General features: G+C 35.0%; 1 protein-coding gene across 1 annotated transcript in view; it reads right to left on the bottom strand.

Moving 5' to 3' along the window:
• PALS2 (protein associated with LIN7 2, MAGUK p55 family member) overlaps positions 1 to 17,151 on the bottom strand; it is a 63,580-nt gene that overhangs the window by 35,033 nt on the left and 11,396 nt on the right. The window contains exons 2-4 of the mRNA XM_047097305.1: positions 9,157 to 9,309; positions 5,422 to 5,574; positions 4,417 to 4,644 (exon numbers count right to left, since the gene is read on the bottom strand). Of these exons, the coding sequence (XP_046953261.1) occupies positions 4,417 to 4,644; positions 5,422 to 5,574; positions 9,157 to 9,309 (534 nt within the window). The remainder of the gene's footprint in view (positions 1 to 4,416; positions 4,645 to 5,421; positions 5,575 to 9,156; positions 9,310 to 17,151) is intronic.

The following is a 17,151-nucleotide window of genomic DNA, read 5'->3' as shown; positions in this document are numbered from 1 at the left end:
TTGTATATTAATCTTATTTTCAAATATTTTGCTAAACTCTCTTATTTCTAATAATTTATAGTCTTGGGGTGTTCTTTGCAAAAAAAAATCATGCTACTTAAAAATACGAAGTTTTATTTTCTCCTTTCCAAATTTCTGGCTTCTATAATTTGTCTTTTTGTGCTTATGAAACTCTCAATAAAATATTAAATAGAAGTAGTGTTGTGAACATCCTTCTCCTAGTTCTTACTTTTTTAACTAGGTAAGACTTTATTAATCATTCTTTTAAACTTCATATTCTGGCTTCTTTGACTTAACTAACTACAAACAAATAATGGCGTATAAGCAATAAATTAAAAAGCAGAATTTAAGATACTATAGGTTTCTATACTTCAACATTATATATATTCATCCTAAACAAACATTTTTAAAGCAGTCAAAATTATTGAAGCTTTATTATTTTTTTAAACAAATTTAGTCAATTGTTTGCCTAATTATTGGAAGCCTCATCAAAATCCTGAACAAGATCACCATTCTCCCCAATAGCAAGTGGTGCTTTTCCATCCAGCCACTGCGGTGTCCTTAAGCTTTGCAATACCCACACTGGTCTAAGAAGCTGGGTGGCATTTCTGTCAGCTGCTATGTCTTTTTTTTTTTTTTTTTTTTCAACGTTTATTTATTTTTTTTGGGACAGAGAGAGAGCATGAACGGGGGAGGGGCAGAGAGGGAGGGAGACATAGAATCGGAAACAGGCTCCAGGCTCCAAGCCATCAGCCCAGAGCCTGACGCGGGGCTCGAACTCAAGGACCGCGAGATCGTGACCTGGCTGAAGTCGGACGCTTAACCGACTGCGCCACCCAGGCGCCCCAATCAGCTGCTATGTCTTGACACGGCTGGTAATGGTAAAAATGTTTGCTTCTAGAAATGTCTGAACATTAGGATTATTAAAGTAGATAACCATTCCCTAGTCTGCAAACATACTTACCTCCTTAACATCAGAGATACTGTTTATTCTTAGTTTCTTTAAGAAGAACTGAAAAATGATATCACTTATTATAACAGATATTTGTTATGTCATCTGTTACTCTGTATACCATCTCAGGGCAGTTCTTTTTTACCACTGCATAATAATGTCTGAAGTCTGCAAGCTTCTCTTAGTTTATGATAGTTTCTTACATCTTGTTGGAGTAGAAATGAGGCTTTGTGGGGGAATGGGGTTGCACCCAAATGGTCTTAGGCAGACCAGCTGAGATTTCAGTTCCTGATATTAAAGAGAATGATTCTAATATTTACCTATCCAGAATAGTATTTTATCTAGTGTTTTTTAAAAATTAAGATTAAGGAACTTCCCTCTTGTTCTCAATTTACTTATCCTTTTAAAAAACATCATGAATATGTATTAAATTTTATCAAATTCTGCACTGAGGTTTTTCTCTTTAAATCTGCTAATGTGCTTGGTTACACATATTGATTTCCAGTATGAAACCATCCTACCACACATGGGACAAATCCAACTTGGACATATCCTGTTATCTTTTTATACATCATGAAATTTCATTTGCTAATATTTTGTTGAAAAATTTTACATGCATATCCTTGAGTGAAATGGAACCATAATTTATTTTCTTATATTTTTGATACCTAGCTCATGGTGGCCTCAAAGATGAATGAGAATTCCTATCAGTTTGGCTTTAATGAACAAATGGAATTATGAACAGCCTTTCGGAACAAACCCATTTTATATAAGTCGAAGAACTTCAGAATTAGCTACAACTTCTAATTCACCTTGGTCTCAAATTTAAAATTATAGATCCTCAGGCCTAATGAAAAATTTTGGATTTTTAATAAGCACCTCAAATGATTCTGATAAAAATGATCTACTGCTCATGCTTTGAAACACACCACCAGGGAGAGGGAGCTCCTGGCTTCCCTTTGCTCTCACAGCAGTTCAGAGGAAGAGTTAAGATAGGCCCACCAGGACTATATGATGAAGCTTCTATTGAAAGAGTTGAAGAGGCTAAATTCTCTTGCCTCTCCATAACTTTTCTTAGGAAAGATGACCATAGTTTGCTCAGGAGAGGCACTGGTAATGCCTTTTGTTCCAACATGATTAGTAATCATTTCCTTACTCACTTTAAACATGTTTTATTTAGCTCTCCTTTGGAAGCCTTCATATTATAGTCTCTTTTCTTTTTTATCCTAGGATAGGCCCAAGAACTGCCTCAGGCTTGGATGACCTCTCCTAACCCATTAAATCTTTTCTCCCAGTTCTAAAGGCTAGTAAAAGAGTTTGAGAAGGCATGGGATGGGGATAAATTTATGCCTAAGATGGGACTAAATATACTGGCACTTCACACTATTCAGATCAGTTCACAAGGTGCAGAATCTACAAAGGAATTTGAGCCAAAGTGCTAACAGGTAACATATTAATATTATAAAAATTTATCTTGCCTGTAAAAATCCAGGACAGCCTTGGTAAACTGGGAAGATTCTTGGTTTAAACCACAGGGAGGGAAAGATAATCTTCCTATCACAACATAATAAAAACAATAAATAAATCTTAGATTCTACTTTTCCATACTACTCAGATCCAAAAGGAAATGTGCCAGTTGAGAAATGCAGGTGGTCTGAGAGGTACTACTGATGCGAAATGTCTAATTTCAAATACCCATTTCTCTTCATGATTCTTTTCTCTGAAGACAAGGTCTCTACCTTCACCTCAACCAAAGTTCATGACAAACCTATTTATTTTCAGAAGTCAAATATACATAATAAAATCCATGACTAAATATTCTATCCTATTGAAGGAGGATGGTGGAGGAGTAGGAGGTCCCTAGGCTTGTCTTATCCTACGAATACAACTACATAACTATCAAATCATCCTAAATACACCAGAAATCTACCTGAAGAGTGGCAGAACAAATTCCATAACTAAAGGTACAGAAGAGGCCACAGTGAAGAAGGTAGGAAGTATGGAGACAAGACCTGGAGAGAAAAGGATCCTGGCCACTGCAATGGGGAGGGAGCCGTGGTCATGGAGGAGGGAAGAGACAGACAAGCACACAGGGAAGCACATGGGGAAAATGAATCCCTGGAGCAACTGGCTTGGAAAGGGAGAGCATCCAAAGTTCATGAGTTCTTGCAACCAGTGAGGCCTAAATAAAGCCTGGAGTTGTAAAGGTTAGCATGCTTACCTCTGGGAGAACTCAGAGCTATCCTATCCTTCAATGAACAATGTATAACAGGTATTTAACATGTTATCCATATATTTCAAAGAATTGTATAGACTTTTAAGTTCTCATATTGAAAATAAGACCATTGGCAGTATCTTACGTAAAAACTTACAACTTCACTTACTCATGAAACAATAAATTTGTGGAATAAAGTTGAAAAATTAAAGGCATCAATCTGAAACATGGATAGATATTTCCTATGTCTATATTATCTAGGTTTGAAAATCTCCTCAGTTCCAACACCCCACCATGACTGCCAAATATTTTTCTGCAATCACATTTTTACTTTTCTTTCTCTACAATTCTATTACACCACCACTACCTCATCATCACCATCACAACAATAGCAGCAGCTATGTGTTGAGCGCTATGTGCCAGCCATGGCTATGAGAGTATGAAGTATGAATTAACTCATTTAATCCTCATAATATCTTTTGAGAAAATAAATATTATCCCTAACTACATACATGAGACAACCAAGCACGAGAGAGGCTAAGCTAGTAAGTGGCAGCATTGGTATTTGAAGTCAGTATTAACTTTCCATTAGAGTTGTCTCTCACAAATCACCTCCTCACATCTCTAAAATTCTGCTTCTGGGTTACACGATATCATTTCTCTCCATTTGGAAGTTCACTTAACATGATGAAGTTAGATGAAAAGTGTCATTAAAACGTTCCCCTGTTCAATAATCTACTTTACCTAAAAGTTAGTTATAAAAATCAGGTCAAATGTGTACAAACCACGTATTCAAGGTTTTTCTCAATCTATACCCATCCTCTCTTTCTGGCCACATTCCCAATTTAGCCCATCACATGAATACTAAGCAAGAGCTAATTGGAGCTATATCTTATGCTCTCACAGGGCCTAATACAATGCCCAGAACATGACAGGTATCAAAAATGTTCGCTAGATTAATGACTAAAAGGCTTCATGATTTTTCTGATACTGAGCCATAGATTTTATAATACTAAGGTTCATAGTGCTCACAAAGACATTTCTTTATCCTTCCTTTATAATAAGATAGTGTTAATTGTTTAAAAATTTAAAAATTCAAAAATTCACTTCTGACAAAATAAGGCAATTCAGAACATGGAAATCATAGTTTTCTCTTTAGCAAAAAAAATTAGCAAGTGGCAGTTATACCCAACAGTGTTATTAAAGAAATGAAAGTATTCTTAATATTACCAAGAATTTTATTGCTAACCTGTTGAGGAGTTATGGTATCTCTATAGCTTGGTAAAATTTTTAGGGTGACACTTCCACTAATATTTTTCAATAATTCTTGTAATTCCTTTGGATTGTTTCCAACCTCATGGCCATTGACTTCTTTAATGATGTCTCCCACATGAAGCAGACCTTGTCGATCTATCATTCCCCCATGAAGGATTCGGGCAATTACCAGGTCATTATTTTCGACCCTAAATGTTACACCCTAAAGGAAATAAAAAACAGAATTATCACTGATTTTATATTATCAGGAAGAAATCTTAAATATTCATGAATATGTATATAAAAAACTAATACTAAAAGTAGGTCAGTGAATTGTTTCCATTTTTTCTCATGTTCTCTCCTCTCCCAATATCCCATTTTCTTAAATATTTTTTTAATGTTTACTTATTTTTGAGAGAGAGAGAGAGAATGAGAGAGAGAGCGCGAGAGAGCATGAGCGCATGAGTGGAGGAGGGGCAAAGAGAGAGGGAGACACAGAAGCCAAAGCAGGCTCCAGGCTCTGAGCTGTCAGCACAGAGCCAGATGTGGGGTTTGAACTCACGAACTGTGAGATCATGACCTGAGCTCAAGTCAAACACTTAACCGACTGAGCCACCCAGGCGCCCCAATGCCTTCACTTTTTAATAACTTTCTTCTGTATTTTGATACTATAATTAGCAAGCAACTTGAGTTCATTTCTTCAAAGGGTATAGGAAGAAATGGAGTATCGTTATCTCCTGTAATTTTTGCTGCCCATTAGCAAACTTCTGGCCTCTATTCAGTTTAACTTTTTTTTTTGTTTAATTTTGTATGCTATATTAAGTTGAGAGAGCATCAGTTGTGTATTTATATACAAGCCAAAAAACACTGATAAAACAGATAAACATGAATTAAAATTTTCATAGTAATACAAATTAGGAAAAAGAAAAAAATGAGATAGTGAATAAGCCACAAATATGTCAGATTTCAAATTTTAAAAGGCATTGATATATCTACTCACCAATGGCTCCCCAGCTCTTTTGTGAATACCAAGAATACGAATGGCATCTACTGGTAATAACTGATTATTGATAGAAGAATTATTCATTTCTGGGCTTGATGGAGGTGAATCATAACATTTTGATGCCACAATATCATGGGCCTCCAAGAGTGACTATAAGGATTCAAAACAGCCTGTGGTTATTGGTTATTGATGGAATAAGTTATTAAAAAATAAAGAGTTAATTATACCAGTGGAGTGCTAAAATATTCCAAGGCACACATTATTAAATTCTAAAATATGAGTTAAATCAAAGGCAACAGAACCTTTTAAAGAAATATAAATAGTTTCAGTAACATAAATAGTATTATATTCCTTGTTTTAAAAGATTTGGAGAGATTGACAGAGTTTTATGATTTTTTTTTAAAAAAAATGTTCAGAGGAAACTGAACCTAGTCTTCAAAGTGAGGTGCACTGAAGGCACTGGCTTTCACTGCTGCCATTGTCATCAGCAATATCATCATTATTTATCATCAATCCCTGTTTATTAGGTATCATACAAATTCAAATGGTACAGACCCTCATTTTTACTCTAAAATTGTTATATTAATTCTTTACATGTACAAAATGTCTGCTAAAAAGATATCCAATAGAAAATGGATAAATATTTGCATATCAGTGATAAGAGATGTTCTATTACTGAGAAAGGCTTAGTCTGTAAAACATATATTTTAAGGGAAAAAAAAAACTAATGAGCTAGTAATGGTCCTGAATATAACATAATTTTACCTCCTACATTTACTATGTGCTATCATAAAGGATGACTTTGATCTAGCTTTCTAGGAATTTCTTACAATTTTTTGTGTATTTATTTTAGTTTTTCATTTATACTATAATTGTGTATACCCAACATAAAACTGAGCTAAAAAGTTATTTTTGTGAGTGGATGCAATGCAAGTTCAAAGACAAATCAAAATAGAAAGAAGGAAGAAAATGTCAACAGATTCAGAATAGAAGCAATCAGGATATGAGTTTAATTGGTAATTTCTGGTCATTTCATGAAAATATGCTGTAAGTGACTAAAGAAAATTTCCAAAAGAAAAATTCAATAATCCACATGTAAAGATTATTCTTATAAAAGCTAGAAGGTGCTGAAACCTCTAAACTGGGCTGTTTAGTTTTCATCCTTTGCCCTCTTCTTAGGTAATATTATCTACTCCTGTGACTGCACCACTACTTATACATTGATTACTTCCAGAACTCTCATGAGCTTCAGATTCATAGACTAAAAATTTGTCCACAACTAGCCAAAGTCATGATAACCTCAAAATCAAAAAGAGTAAGGACTGTAGAATATTGAAACATACTGAATTAATGAAAAATCTGTAACTGCACAATCCTATTTCAAAAACAGAAGGACTGAAAACCTCATCTGTTACCATTCGAGACTGCTATTTTAAACAATTCTTTACTTTGAAAATTGGTGAAGGGAAGGATCAGGCACTTCTCTTTTATGAAATGCATTATGTGATAAGTAAATAACCCAGTTGAAAAGGAAACACTCTACTCTTTATACAAGAATACCAGCTATAAAATATAAAATGAGTGAAACAGAAAAATGTCATTTTGAAGCCTCTAATGAAAATACTGATTCAGGCAAGCATTAATTTGTGTTGATAAGTAGATAAATGGTTGGACAAGAAATAGCATTTGTATAATGCTAGAATAATAACACACTAGATTATGTCCTAGTGAAGAATATTTCAAAAGAAGGATTTGACTGTCTTTGCCTTTAATCAAGGGACCAATCTCAGCATTAATAATGGTGGGCTAACTAGGTGTCACACATCTTCTGATGTAGTTTAATTCATGTTGCATCACATCACTAATGATGCATTCTAATTCCAAATAATTAACTTGAATCATCAACCTTTTAGAACTTCTATTTATAGGAAATAGAAGGGATAAGTAAGCAACACAGCAATGAGACTACCAGACTCATCCAGACAGTGGGATATTCTGGAGGGCAGTGGCCTGGTCTCTTAAGAGGTCAACATCATAATCAAGGGAGAATAGATGGTCCAATCAAATGGCAAACATGGGTCTAGGTTGGAAACCCATAAGTACAACCAGCTGTAAAGAATATTTTGTTGTCAAATGGAGATGAATAGAATATGCATATTACATGAGATAAAGATTCACTGAAATGGAAAAGTGGAAATTAATGACTGGAAAAAAAAAGGTAAGTTACAAAATACCTTGTGCAAAAGGATCTCAATCACTAAAGAAAAAAATACGTATGTATATGCACAGAAAAAGTATGGAGGAATATGCACTAGAATAGTACAGTAGTGTTCTGGGTACTAACAATGCAATGTCTTAATTTAAAAATTTTTGCTTGTATTTTCTAATTATATTTATTGAACTTTATATAAATTCATATACTTATTAAATTTTACATATTTATGAAAAATATATAGCATGCCTGAAAGCTCTACCAGATGCTTGAGATATCACAAACTTAACATGGCCAGTTACCTTAACATTAACATATCAGTTTCTTCTAGAGTGTTCCTCATCTCAGTGAGGGCCACCAATTATTTTTCAGAAATCTTACCCTTGTCAACTTCCCACATCCCTCTTCTGCAACTACACCACATGTAACCAATCACCAAGTCCTGTTGATTTTATGGGTTAAAACTTGAAAATCCTTACATACTCCTCTTTTTTCCCTTCTCATGGTTTCCCACTGTTCTCAGGATAAGGCCCAAATAGTTCACTCTGACTTATAAGACCTTAATCAACTAGTACCAACATAAGATGTCTCCAAAAACTGTCTTTTTTTTTTTGTACTTAAGATCCTGATTCATGGAGAAATCATTTCACTATCAACCTTCATATTTTGCAGCCACATTGTTGAAGGGTCATAGAAAGTTCCTGAGAAAAACCAAAGGGGTTTTGCCATTTGATTTTCAATGTTAAGATTTGCAGTGAAAGCAGGTGACACTTTATTCTTCTATCGCAGCACCACTTACTGAACGGTCCATTCTTTCTCCCCTAAAATGCAGCATCTGTCATAAATCAAGCTGCTGTATATATGTGGATAGATTTCTGGGATTTTTATTCTCTTCTATTCATTTATTTTTCGAACAATGTCTCAATACCACACTTAATTATGGGTTTATAAGAAACCTCCCCGCCTCCTTCCCTTTCTCTTCTGAAACTGACTCTTTGTTAAACAGGTTAACTCTTCACTGATACAGGCCAATGCTTCAATTGTATTTATTTTTTTGCACCTGTGGAGGATATGCTATGGATAAGTTTCTATTCTTACACAGTCCTCTCTTATTCCAAGGTCATCGATTGCATCTCAGTCTCAGAAGCAATACTGCAACAGCTTTAACAAGGAAGGCTGTGAAACTGGTAGTGAGGAATAAAAATCCATTATCACAGTAAGAAAAACATCTTTAGCATGCGTTCTGATGGTGAATCAAGGCTGGTTTTAATTACACAAAGGAAAATCCATTCTGATGTCTTTTTGCTATACATTTATGTACTGTGTTTTAGTTATGTGTGTCTGTTTTTGTATCCTCAGTATATCAGGGTAGTAAAATACCTAAGTTGGAATTCACATATTTACAAAATATGGCTCTAAAAAATCTTAAATATATCACCTTAAGCTGGAACTTAACTATTAAAAGAGAATACTTTGGGAATACAGGGGACTTGGGAAGAAGAATAATAGGCAAAGTTTACCTGGAAGTGAGGCTCTTTGAGTATACCAACCAGTTCTGCCACATTTTCATCCACATTTATTAAAGGAGTGATATCTTCAAGAATTTCATTGACTAATTCTAAGTTATTGTCACTGACAGCTTCTAGTTTTGAATCTTCTAGCCTCTCATGAGCCTGAAAAGATAACCATATATTATAGTCATAACACACATTGTCTTGCTCCAGACCATGGTTTTCTTCTTGATTTCTTTTTCAAAAAGAATGTTTTAAAAAATGTTATTCCAAGGTTTGGTTCATTGAAACCAAATTTAATAGTCCAATCACAGGCAATATATAGATTCTGTAGTAAATGTTATCATGCAGTATAATAAATCTTGGCTTCTATTCCTAACCTAAAAGTCATGGAAAACTTTTTTTAATTAAACCATGAAAAACTGAGTAGGTATGGGGAGCCTGGGTGGCTCAATCCATTGAGCGTCCACCTGTGGCTCAGGTCACAATCTCATGGTTCATGAGTTCCAGCCATGTGTCGGGCTCTGTGCTGAAAGCTCAAAGCCTGGAGCCTGCCTCAGATTCTGTGCCTCCCTCTCTCTCTGCCCCTCCCTCACTCATGTTTTCTTTCTTTCTCTCTCTCTCTCTCTCAAATAAACATTAAAAAATGTTTTTTTTTTTTAAATTTTTTAAAAAAAGGAAAAAGAAAAAACTGAATAGGTCAAATGACAATTTAAAAAACATTTTCTAGCCAATATAAATTCCTCATGACTTTCTTATCTAGGCTCAAACTCTAGATGATACTGCATATGCTTTATGAAAATAAATTATAAATAAAAACAAAAAATAGGAATATAATCATTATATGGACTGCCATTAAAAAATAATAAAAACCATTCTGGGAGCACCAGAATCCTAAAGCTACCATTTTCCAACTTTGAAAATCAGCAAAATAGTGTCAATTCACGGAAGGTAGCTCTTGAACTGGACCTTGAAAGACTGTATGATTTTGTTAGGGGGGTGACCCTCTCATATTTCTGTATTAAGTTGCCTTTTTTTTTTTTTTTTTAATCTCACAGTCTTTTCCATGCAAAATGGACTGTGAATCACACTGTCACAGAAAATAAGTAGGTTTCAATAGTGAGGGTAAAGCAGAGTTTTAAATTCAAACTGGAGGTGCACCTGGAATGCTCAGTCAGATGAGCCTCTGACTCTTTATTTCAGCTCAGGTCACGATCCCAGGGTCTTGGGATCAAGCCCTCGCTGGGCTCCACACTAAGCCTGGAGCCTGCTTAAGATTCTCTCATCGTCTCTCCCTCCTTCCCTAACCTTACTCCCTCTGACCCCCTCCCCTGATTGCACACTTGCAAAATCGCTTTCCAAAAAAAAAAAAAAAAAAAAAAAAAATTCAAACTGGAAATGAATGCTAAATATTCTCTATTTTTAAAAAATGTTTAATTTATTTATTTTGAGACAGAAAGAGTGAGTAGGGGAGGTGCAGAGAGAAGGAGAGAGAAAGCATCCCAAACAGGCTCTGTGTCATCAACACAGAGCCCAGTGTAGGGCTCAAATCCACAAACTGTGAAATCATGACCTGAGCCAAAACCAAGAGTTAGATGCTCAACAGACTGAGCCACCCAGGTGCCCAGCATTCTCTCTCTTTTAATTGCTCTTTGTTTTTCTGATAAATGGTTGCTGTCTGATTCTGAAGACAAAGCAGAGCATAACTGTTAAGATTTAATGTATAAATGAAACGATGTAAGATCACAAACCTTATATTTAATATTTTAAGATCAATTTCTCTAAGTACTCAGGAAAAATCCAAGTTTCAAGTGGTAACAGTATCGGTTAAACTTTATCTGCACCTATTATACTTCAGCTGTTATTTTTACCACAGAGTGGATCCTTCAAAGACAAATACAGATTCTAATTTTTAAAATGCAATTTTTTTCATTTAAATGTATTTCCTCTAAGTGACTCACAAGAGTGAAGTAAGAGCTTAAGTAGAAGAGGCGGACACATATTAAGCAACATTTCTAAGAAATACCTCAGAAGAAGAAATTTAAGTCATATGAAGACAGAAGAAATTATAACTGTTATTAAACGAAGAAAAATGTCAAAAGACCAAATGTAATTTAGAGAAAGCAGTTTCTATTACATTTGGATAAGAAAAAAATAGATAAAAAAATTAAGATTAGAAAACGTCACAAAGAATGGAATGGATAAATTTGTAATTTTCTGAAAGCATAACACAAGCCTAATAAGGATAAGATGATGAGGACACTCAATATGTATCATAAAATGATTATCACCATTGGAAAAAAACTAAAATAACAGACATAACTAGCTAACTCTTGCAAAACAAACTAGACTTATTACTTTAACACAAATATTCGCTGTTAACAAATACTGAATTTAGCATCGTTAACTTTGCTAACCTTGTTTAACCTCTTATGGTAGTATAAGAAAGTTTAAGCAAAAAAAAGGAAAGAAGCTTAACATTTATTGAGGGCTGTGTGTGTGTGTGTGTGAGGGAGGGAGGGAGGGAGGGAGAAAGAGAGACACCATGTTCTCAGTGCTGTGTGAGAGAATGAGTGTGTGTATATGTGTATATCAAACACAGATAGATGTGTTATTATCTTCACCTTATAAACACTCATGCAAAGTAAGATAAAGTGATTTGCTTGAATTCATACTACTGACAAGTGGCAGTCAGGTAGTCTAATATCAAGGCATATCTGACTTGATCACTATATAGACAGCCACTGTGGTTAATTATTCCATCTACTATATGATGTATCATTCTAACTCATTTTAACTGTGTGAGATATGCTCTCATTGACTGCTAGTTGAGTTGCTGCTTCTTAGCATGTTTTTCTAGTCCAGATGTGGTGTTAATTATGTTCTACTACATCTGTCCTCATAGTTATTTTATACTCCTATGGTTCAGAATAAAACCCACCCCTTCAACCTGTACCCTTTGTGCTCCAAATAAGAGGTATAAAAACACCACCTATTTCTCCAGGAAAACAGATAATGACTGGCTTACAGTTTTCAGGTAGTAAGTCAGTATATTTTCTATAACATCCTATGATTATGTAACATTACCAATTCAAGACACTGGGACAAGTAAAGAAACCAAAATGATCACTGACTTGAGAACTCTAATAAACCCTTCATTTCTATGTTCATCTACCTTACTGCTCCCAAATTGGGTGAGGACACATGGGAATGTGGAAAGACCCACAAGAAAGAGGAAGTAAGTAGGAGGGCAGAATTATGTTATAAAAACAAACATACCTGAAGGTTTTTTCACATGAACTGCACAGACTGGTTCTGTAGTAGGAGAAGAATATCACCACACAATACAGAAATTCTCAGAAAAAAGCTTTTTAGTGAAACTGTAGCTGTAATTATATTAACACAGAAAGCCAATTTCTTAAAAAATATTTTCATAATGTTTATTTTTGAGAGAGAGCGCAAGTGGTGGAGGGGCAGAGAGAGAGAGAGAGAGAGAGGTGGACAGAGATGTGAAGCGGTTCTCCGCTGACAGCAGTGAGCACAGTGCAGAGCTTGAACCCATGAACTGCAAGACCATGACCTGAGCCGAAGTCGGATGCTCAACCAACTAAGCCACCCAGGCACCCCGGAAAGCTCATTTCTGAAATACAGTTGGGGCTATCAAGATCAACTTTAGTTTTTCCAAGAAAGCAAGTGTAGGTCCATATTTGTTAACTACGTAGATTTTTAAGCTCTAAGATACTGTGAAAGAAGCTGGGACCTCTATTCATTTTAAAGTCAGAATATATTTACTAGCTTTTAAGAGGCAAGTACCAACTTGAATTTAACTAATCCAACCAAAAAAAAAAAAAAAAAAAAGGAAATACTAAAAACTGACCAGAAGGACAGATGAATCATTAGCTATTTGAATAAATGGGTCTTGTTTCCTTTAAGAAAAAGCATTATTAGAAAGCTAGCATAATTGGGGCACCCAGGTGGCTCAGGTCATGATCTCACTGTTCGTGGGTTCAAGCTCCACGATGGGCTCTGTGCTGACAGCTCAGAGCCTGGAGCCTGCTTTGGATTCTGTGTCTCCCTCTCTCTCTGTTTCTCCCTGCTTGCGTTCTCAAAAATAAAGATTGAAAGGGTGCCTGGGTGGCTCAGTCGGTTAAGCGTCTGACTTCAGCTCGGATCACGATCTTGCAGTTCTTGGGTTGGAGCCCCACGAGGGGCTCTGTGCTGACAGTTCAGGGCCTACAGCCTGCTTCGGATTCTGTGTCTCCCTCTCTCTCTGCCCCTCACTGCTCGCTCACACACACACACACACACTCTCAAAAATAAATAAACATTAAAAATTAAAAAAAGATTAAAAAAAAGAAAAAAAAACGAGCATAACTTAATAAAAATATATTCCACTTGCCACAAGGGTTGAAAGAACATGCCACAACTGGCTTTGTAGAACACTTGGAGCTGACACAAATATGGCCTAATCTACCTGGTAGGTCCAGTTCTGAGAAACCTATTCACCACTGCATCTTAGAAAAATGACCTACAGAGAGGAAAAAGTTCTTTCAGGACTTTTAGGTATTTTATATTGGCATAGTCTAACCATGCTTGCAAGCAAATAATAATAATAATAATAATAATAATAATAATAGTAAAAAGTCTAACAGAAGCTGTGGGCTATAATAAAGAGACAAATACTACTATTTATTATATTGTATCTAATACTATTATCATTTTGTGTAGTAACCTTTTCTCCCTTAAAAGCAAGGACCAAAATACCATAAAATTTTTAAAATGTTTATTTACATTTTTAGGAGAGAGAGAGAGAGAGAGAGAGAGAGAGAGAGAGAGCGCACGTGCACATGCATGCACAAGGTGGGGGAGAGACAGAGAGAGAGGAAGACAGAGGATCTGGAGCAGGCTCCATGCTGTGAGTGCAGAGCCCAAAACAAGGCTTGAACCCACGAACCATGAGATCCTGACAGCCGAAGTCAGATGTTTAACTGAGCCACCCATGTGCCCCATAAATTTTGTTTCTATCTTCTTTGAACGTGGCTAAGTATGTGGTAGTTGCTCATTAAATATTTCCTGAAAAAGCTAAGTACATGAGAAATAAATTTGGCTGTGGTCAAAGAGTTATCCTCTTCTATTCTAGACATTTAGGACAAGAAAGATCAAGAGAAGCCCACAAATGGTCAAAAATAAATAAGAATTTGAGCAGAAAGTGGAAATGAGAATAGAAAGCAATTTCTAATTTGCTTCTGCATACATTATATCAAAGAGAATGAGATTTGTTTTGAACAACAAAGATGAAATAAGTATAAATAAATTAGAACTGAATTCTCTAATGAGTGAAGAACTTGTCAGAAATTTAGTTAACCAAAGAGGTCAAATTCTTACGTTAGATAAACTGTATATCAAAGTACTCAGGGAGCTTCTAAATAACATTGCTGAGCCATTCTTAGAGGTATCTGTAGAATCAGGAGAACCACACAGATGTCAAAAAACTAGAAATGGGAATCTGTTATGCTTTTAAAAATGAGAAAAAACGTTTTTTTTTTTTTTTTTAAAGCTTGGCTTTAACAGTATTCAGAGAAAATATAAAAGATACTTTTTATAATCTTTGAGTGGGAAAGACCTTTCTAACTTATGTTGCAAAATCTGGAAAAGCCATAAATTAAGCAAAAAAGGCCCAATAAAATTAACATTTAAAATTTCAAATTTCTTGTTAAAAATTAGCAAAGTGAAAAAACAAGTGAAAAACTAGGGTTAAAATACTTACAAATCATAATATAGACAAAGAGTTAATTTCCTTATATATAAAGGACTTCTACAAACCAATAAGAAAAAGATCAACACATTAAGAGAAATAAGCAAATAATATGAAAAATTCACAGAAAAGGAAATTCAAACTCTTAAACATATGAAAAGATGCACAGCCACATTCATGAGAAGTATAAGCAAATTATAATACAATATTCTTTTTTTTTTTTATCAGATTGTCAAAGATAAAAATTCTGGTAACATACCATGTTAGTGAGAATAGGGTAGAAGACAGACACTCTCACACATTTTTTCCCCCCCGGTGGGAACATACTAGTGCGCAGAGTACACATTTATCTCAAGCTCACATGGATCATTTCCCAAGACAGACCACAGTAAGGGCCATAAAACGCATCTTAAAAAGCTTATAAGAATAAAAATTATATAGAGTATGCTCTCAGACCACAATGGGATTAAATCGAAACTCAGTAATAGAAAAACAGCCAGAAACCCATGAAACACTTGGAGACAAAGCAACACATTTATTTTTTTTTAATGTTTATTCATTTTTAAGAGACAGAGACAGAGCGCAATTGGGGGTGGGGCAGAAAGGGAGGGAGACACAGAATCTGAAGCAGCCTCCAGTCTCTGAGCTGTCAGTACAGAGCCTGATGTGGGGCTCGAACTCACAAACCGTGAGATCATGACCTGAGCTGAGATCAGATGCTTAACCGACTGAGCCACCCAGGTCCCCCAAAGCAACACATTTCTGACAATACACAGGTCCAAGAAGTCTTAAGAAAAATTTACAAATATATCAACCAAGTGAAAAGAAAACTTACCAAATTTGGGGGGATGCAGCAAAGGCCATATTTAAAGAGAAATTTATAGCAGTGAATGCATAGTTAGGAAAGAAAAAAGACCTAAAATCAATAATCTAAACATCCACCTTACAATATAACTCAAAAAAGAGCAAATTAAATACAAAGTAGAAGAAAAGAAAAATTTAAAGCACAAATCAATCAACTGAAAAGAGAAAATCAATAAAAGTTAATGAAACCAAAAGCTGGTTCTTTGAAAAGATTAAAATTCCAGCTTAACTAAGAAAAAAGAGAGAAGACAGAGATTTACTAATAACAGAAATGAAAGGGGGGGGCCATTACTACTGACACTATCAATAAAGGAATAATATGAACAATTCTAAGCCCAGAAATTTGATAACCTACATGAAATGGATCGATTCCTTTAAATACACAATCCAACAAAACACACAAAAGGAAATATAGATAACTTGAATAGTCCTATATCTGTTAAAAAATTATATCAATAATTAATAACCTTCCCAAACAGAAAGCACCAGGCCCACATGGGTTTGCTGGTAAATTCTACCACACATTTAAGGAAGAAATTATACCAATTCTCTACAATCTCTTCCAGGAAGCCGAAGAAAAATTTCTTAATTCATTCTACAAGGAGAGCATTACTCTAATACCAAAACTGGACAAAACCTTAATTTGTCATTATACAGTTATTAAAACCCAGACAGACATATTCAACACAAAGTATGAACACTAATGTACACTATGCACTTTAGCTAATAAAGTTTTAAATAGAAAAACTGAAAAGTACAGAGAATTTCCATGTATCTGCCTCATCCTAGTTTCCCTTATTCACACCTTGCATTAGTGTGATATGTTTGTTATAAGTCAATTTGATATACTATTACTAACTAAAGCCTATAGTTTACATTGAGATCCATTCTTAATGTTGTATAGTTCCATGGTTTTTGACAACTGCATGTCATCTATGCACGTTTACAGTATCATATAGAATAACAGTTCCACTGCCCTAAAAATGCTCCATGCTCCACCTACTCACCCTCTCTTGTACTTTCCCAAACCCTGGCAACTATGGATTGTTTTGTATTGTCTCTATAACTTTTGCTTTTTCCAGAATGTAATATAGTTGGAATCATACAGCATATACTCTTCTAAGACTGGCTTCTTTCATCTAGCAACATGTATTTAAGGTTCCTCTGTAGTTTTTTTGAAGCTTGCTAGTTCAATTCTTTTTACTGCTGAATAATATTCCATTGTATGGATACATCACACTTTATGCTATTAAAGACATCATGGTTTGCTTTCAAGTTTTGATAATTATGAATAAAGATGCTATAAACATTCACATGTAGATTTCTATGTATACATAAATTATCAACTCACTTGGGTAACTATCAAGGAGTGCAACTGGGGCACC

This window comes from Lynx rufus, unplaced genomic scaffold (genome assembly GCF_022079265.1).
Source record: "Lynx rufus isolate CCGP_SWC_20201006 ecotype Redwood Valley unplaced genomic scaffold, mLynRuf1.p SCAF_4, whole genome shotgun sequence".
In the NCBI taxonomy this organism is placed as follows: Eukaryota; Metazoa; Chordata; class Mammalia; order Carnivora; family Felidae; genus Lynx; species Lynx rufus.
Note: the sequence above shows the minus strand (reverse complement) of the source record. Positions and strands in the feature narration are given on the sequence as shown.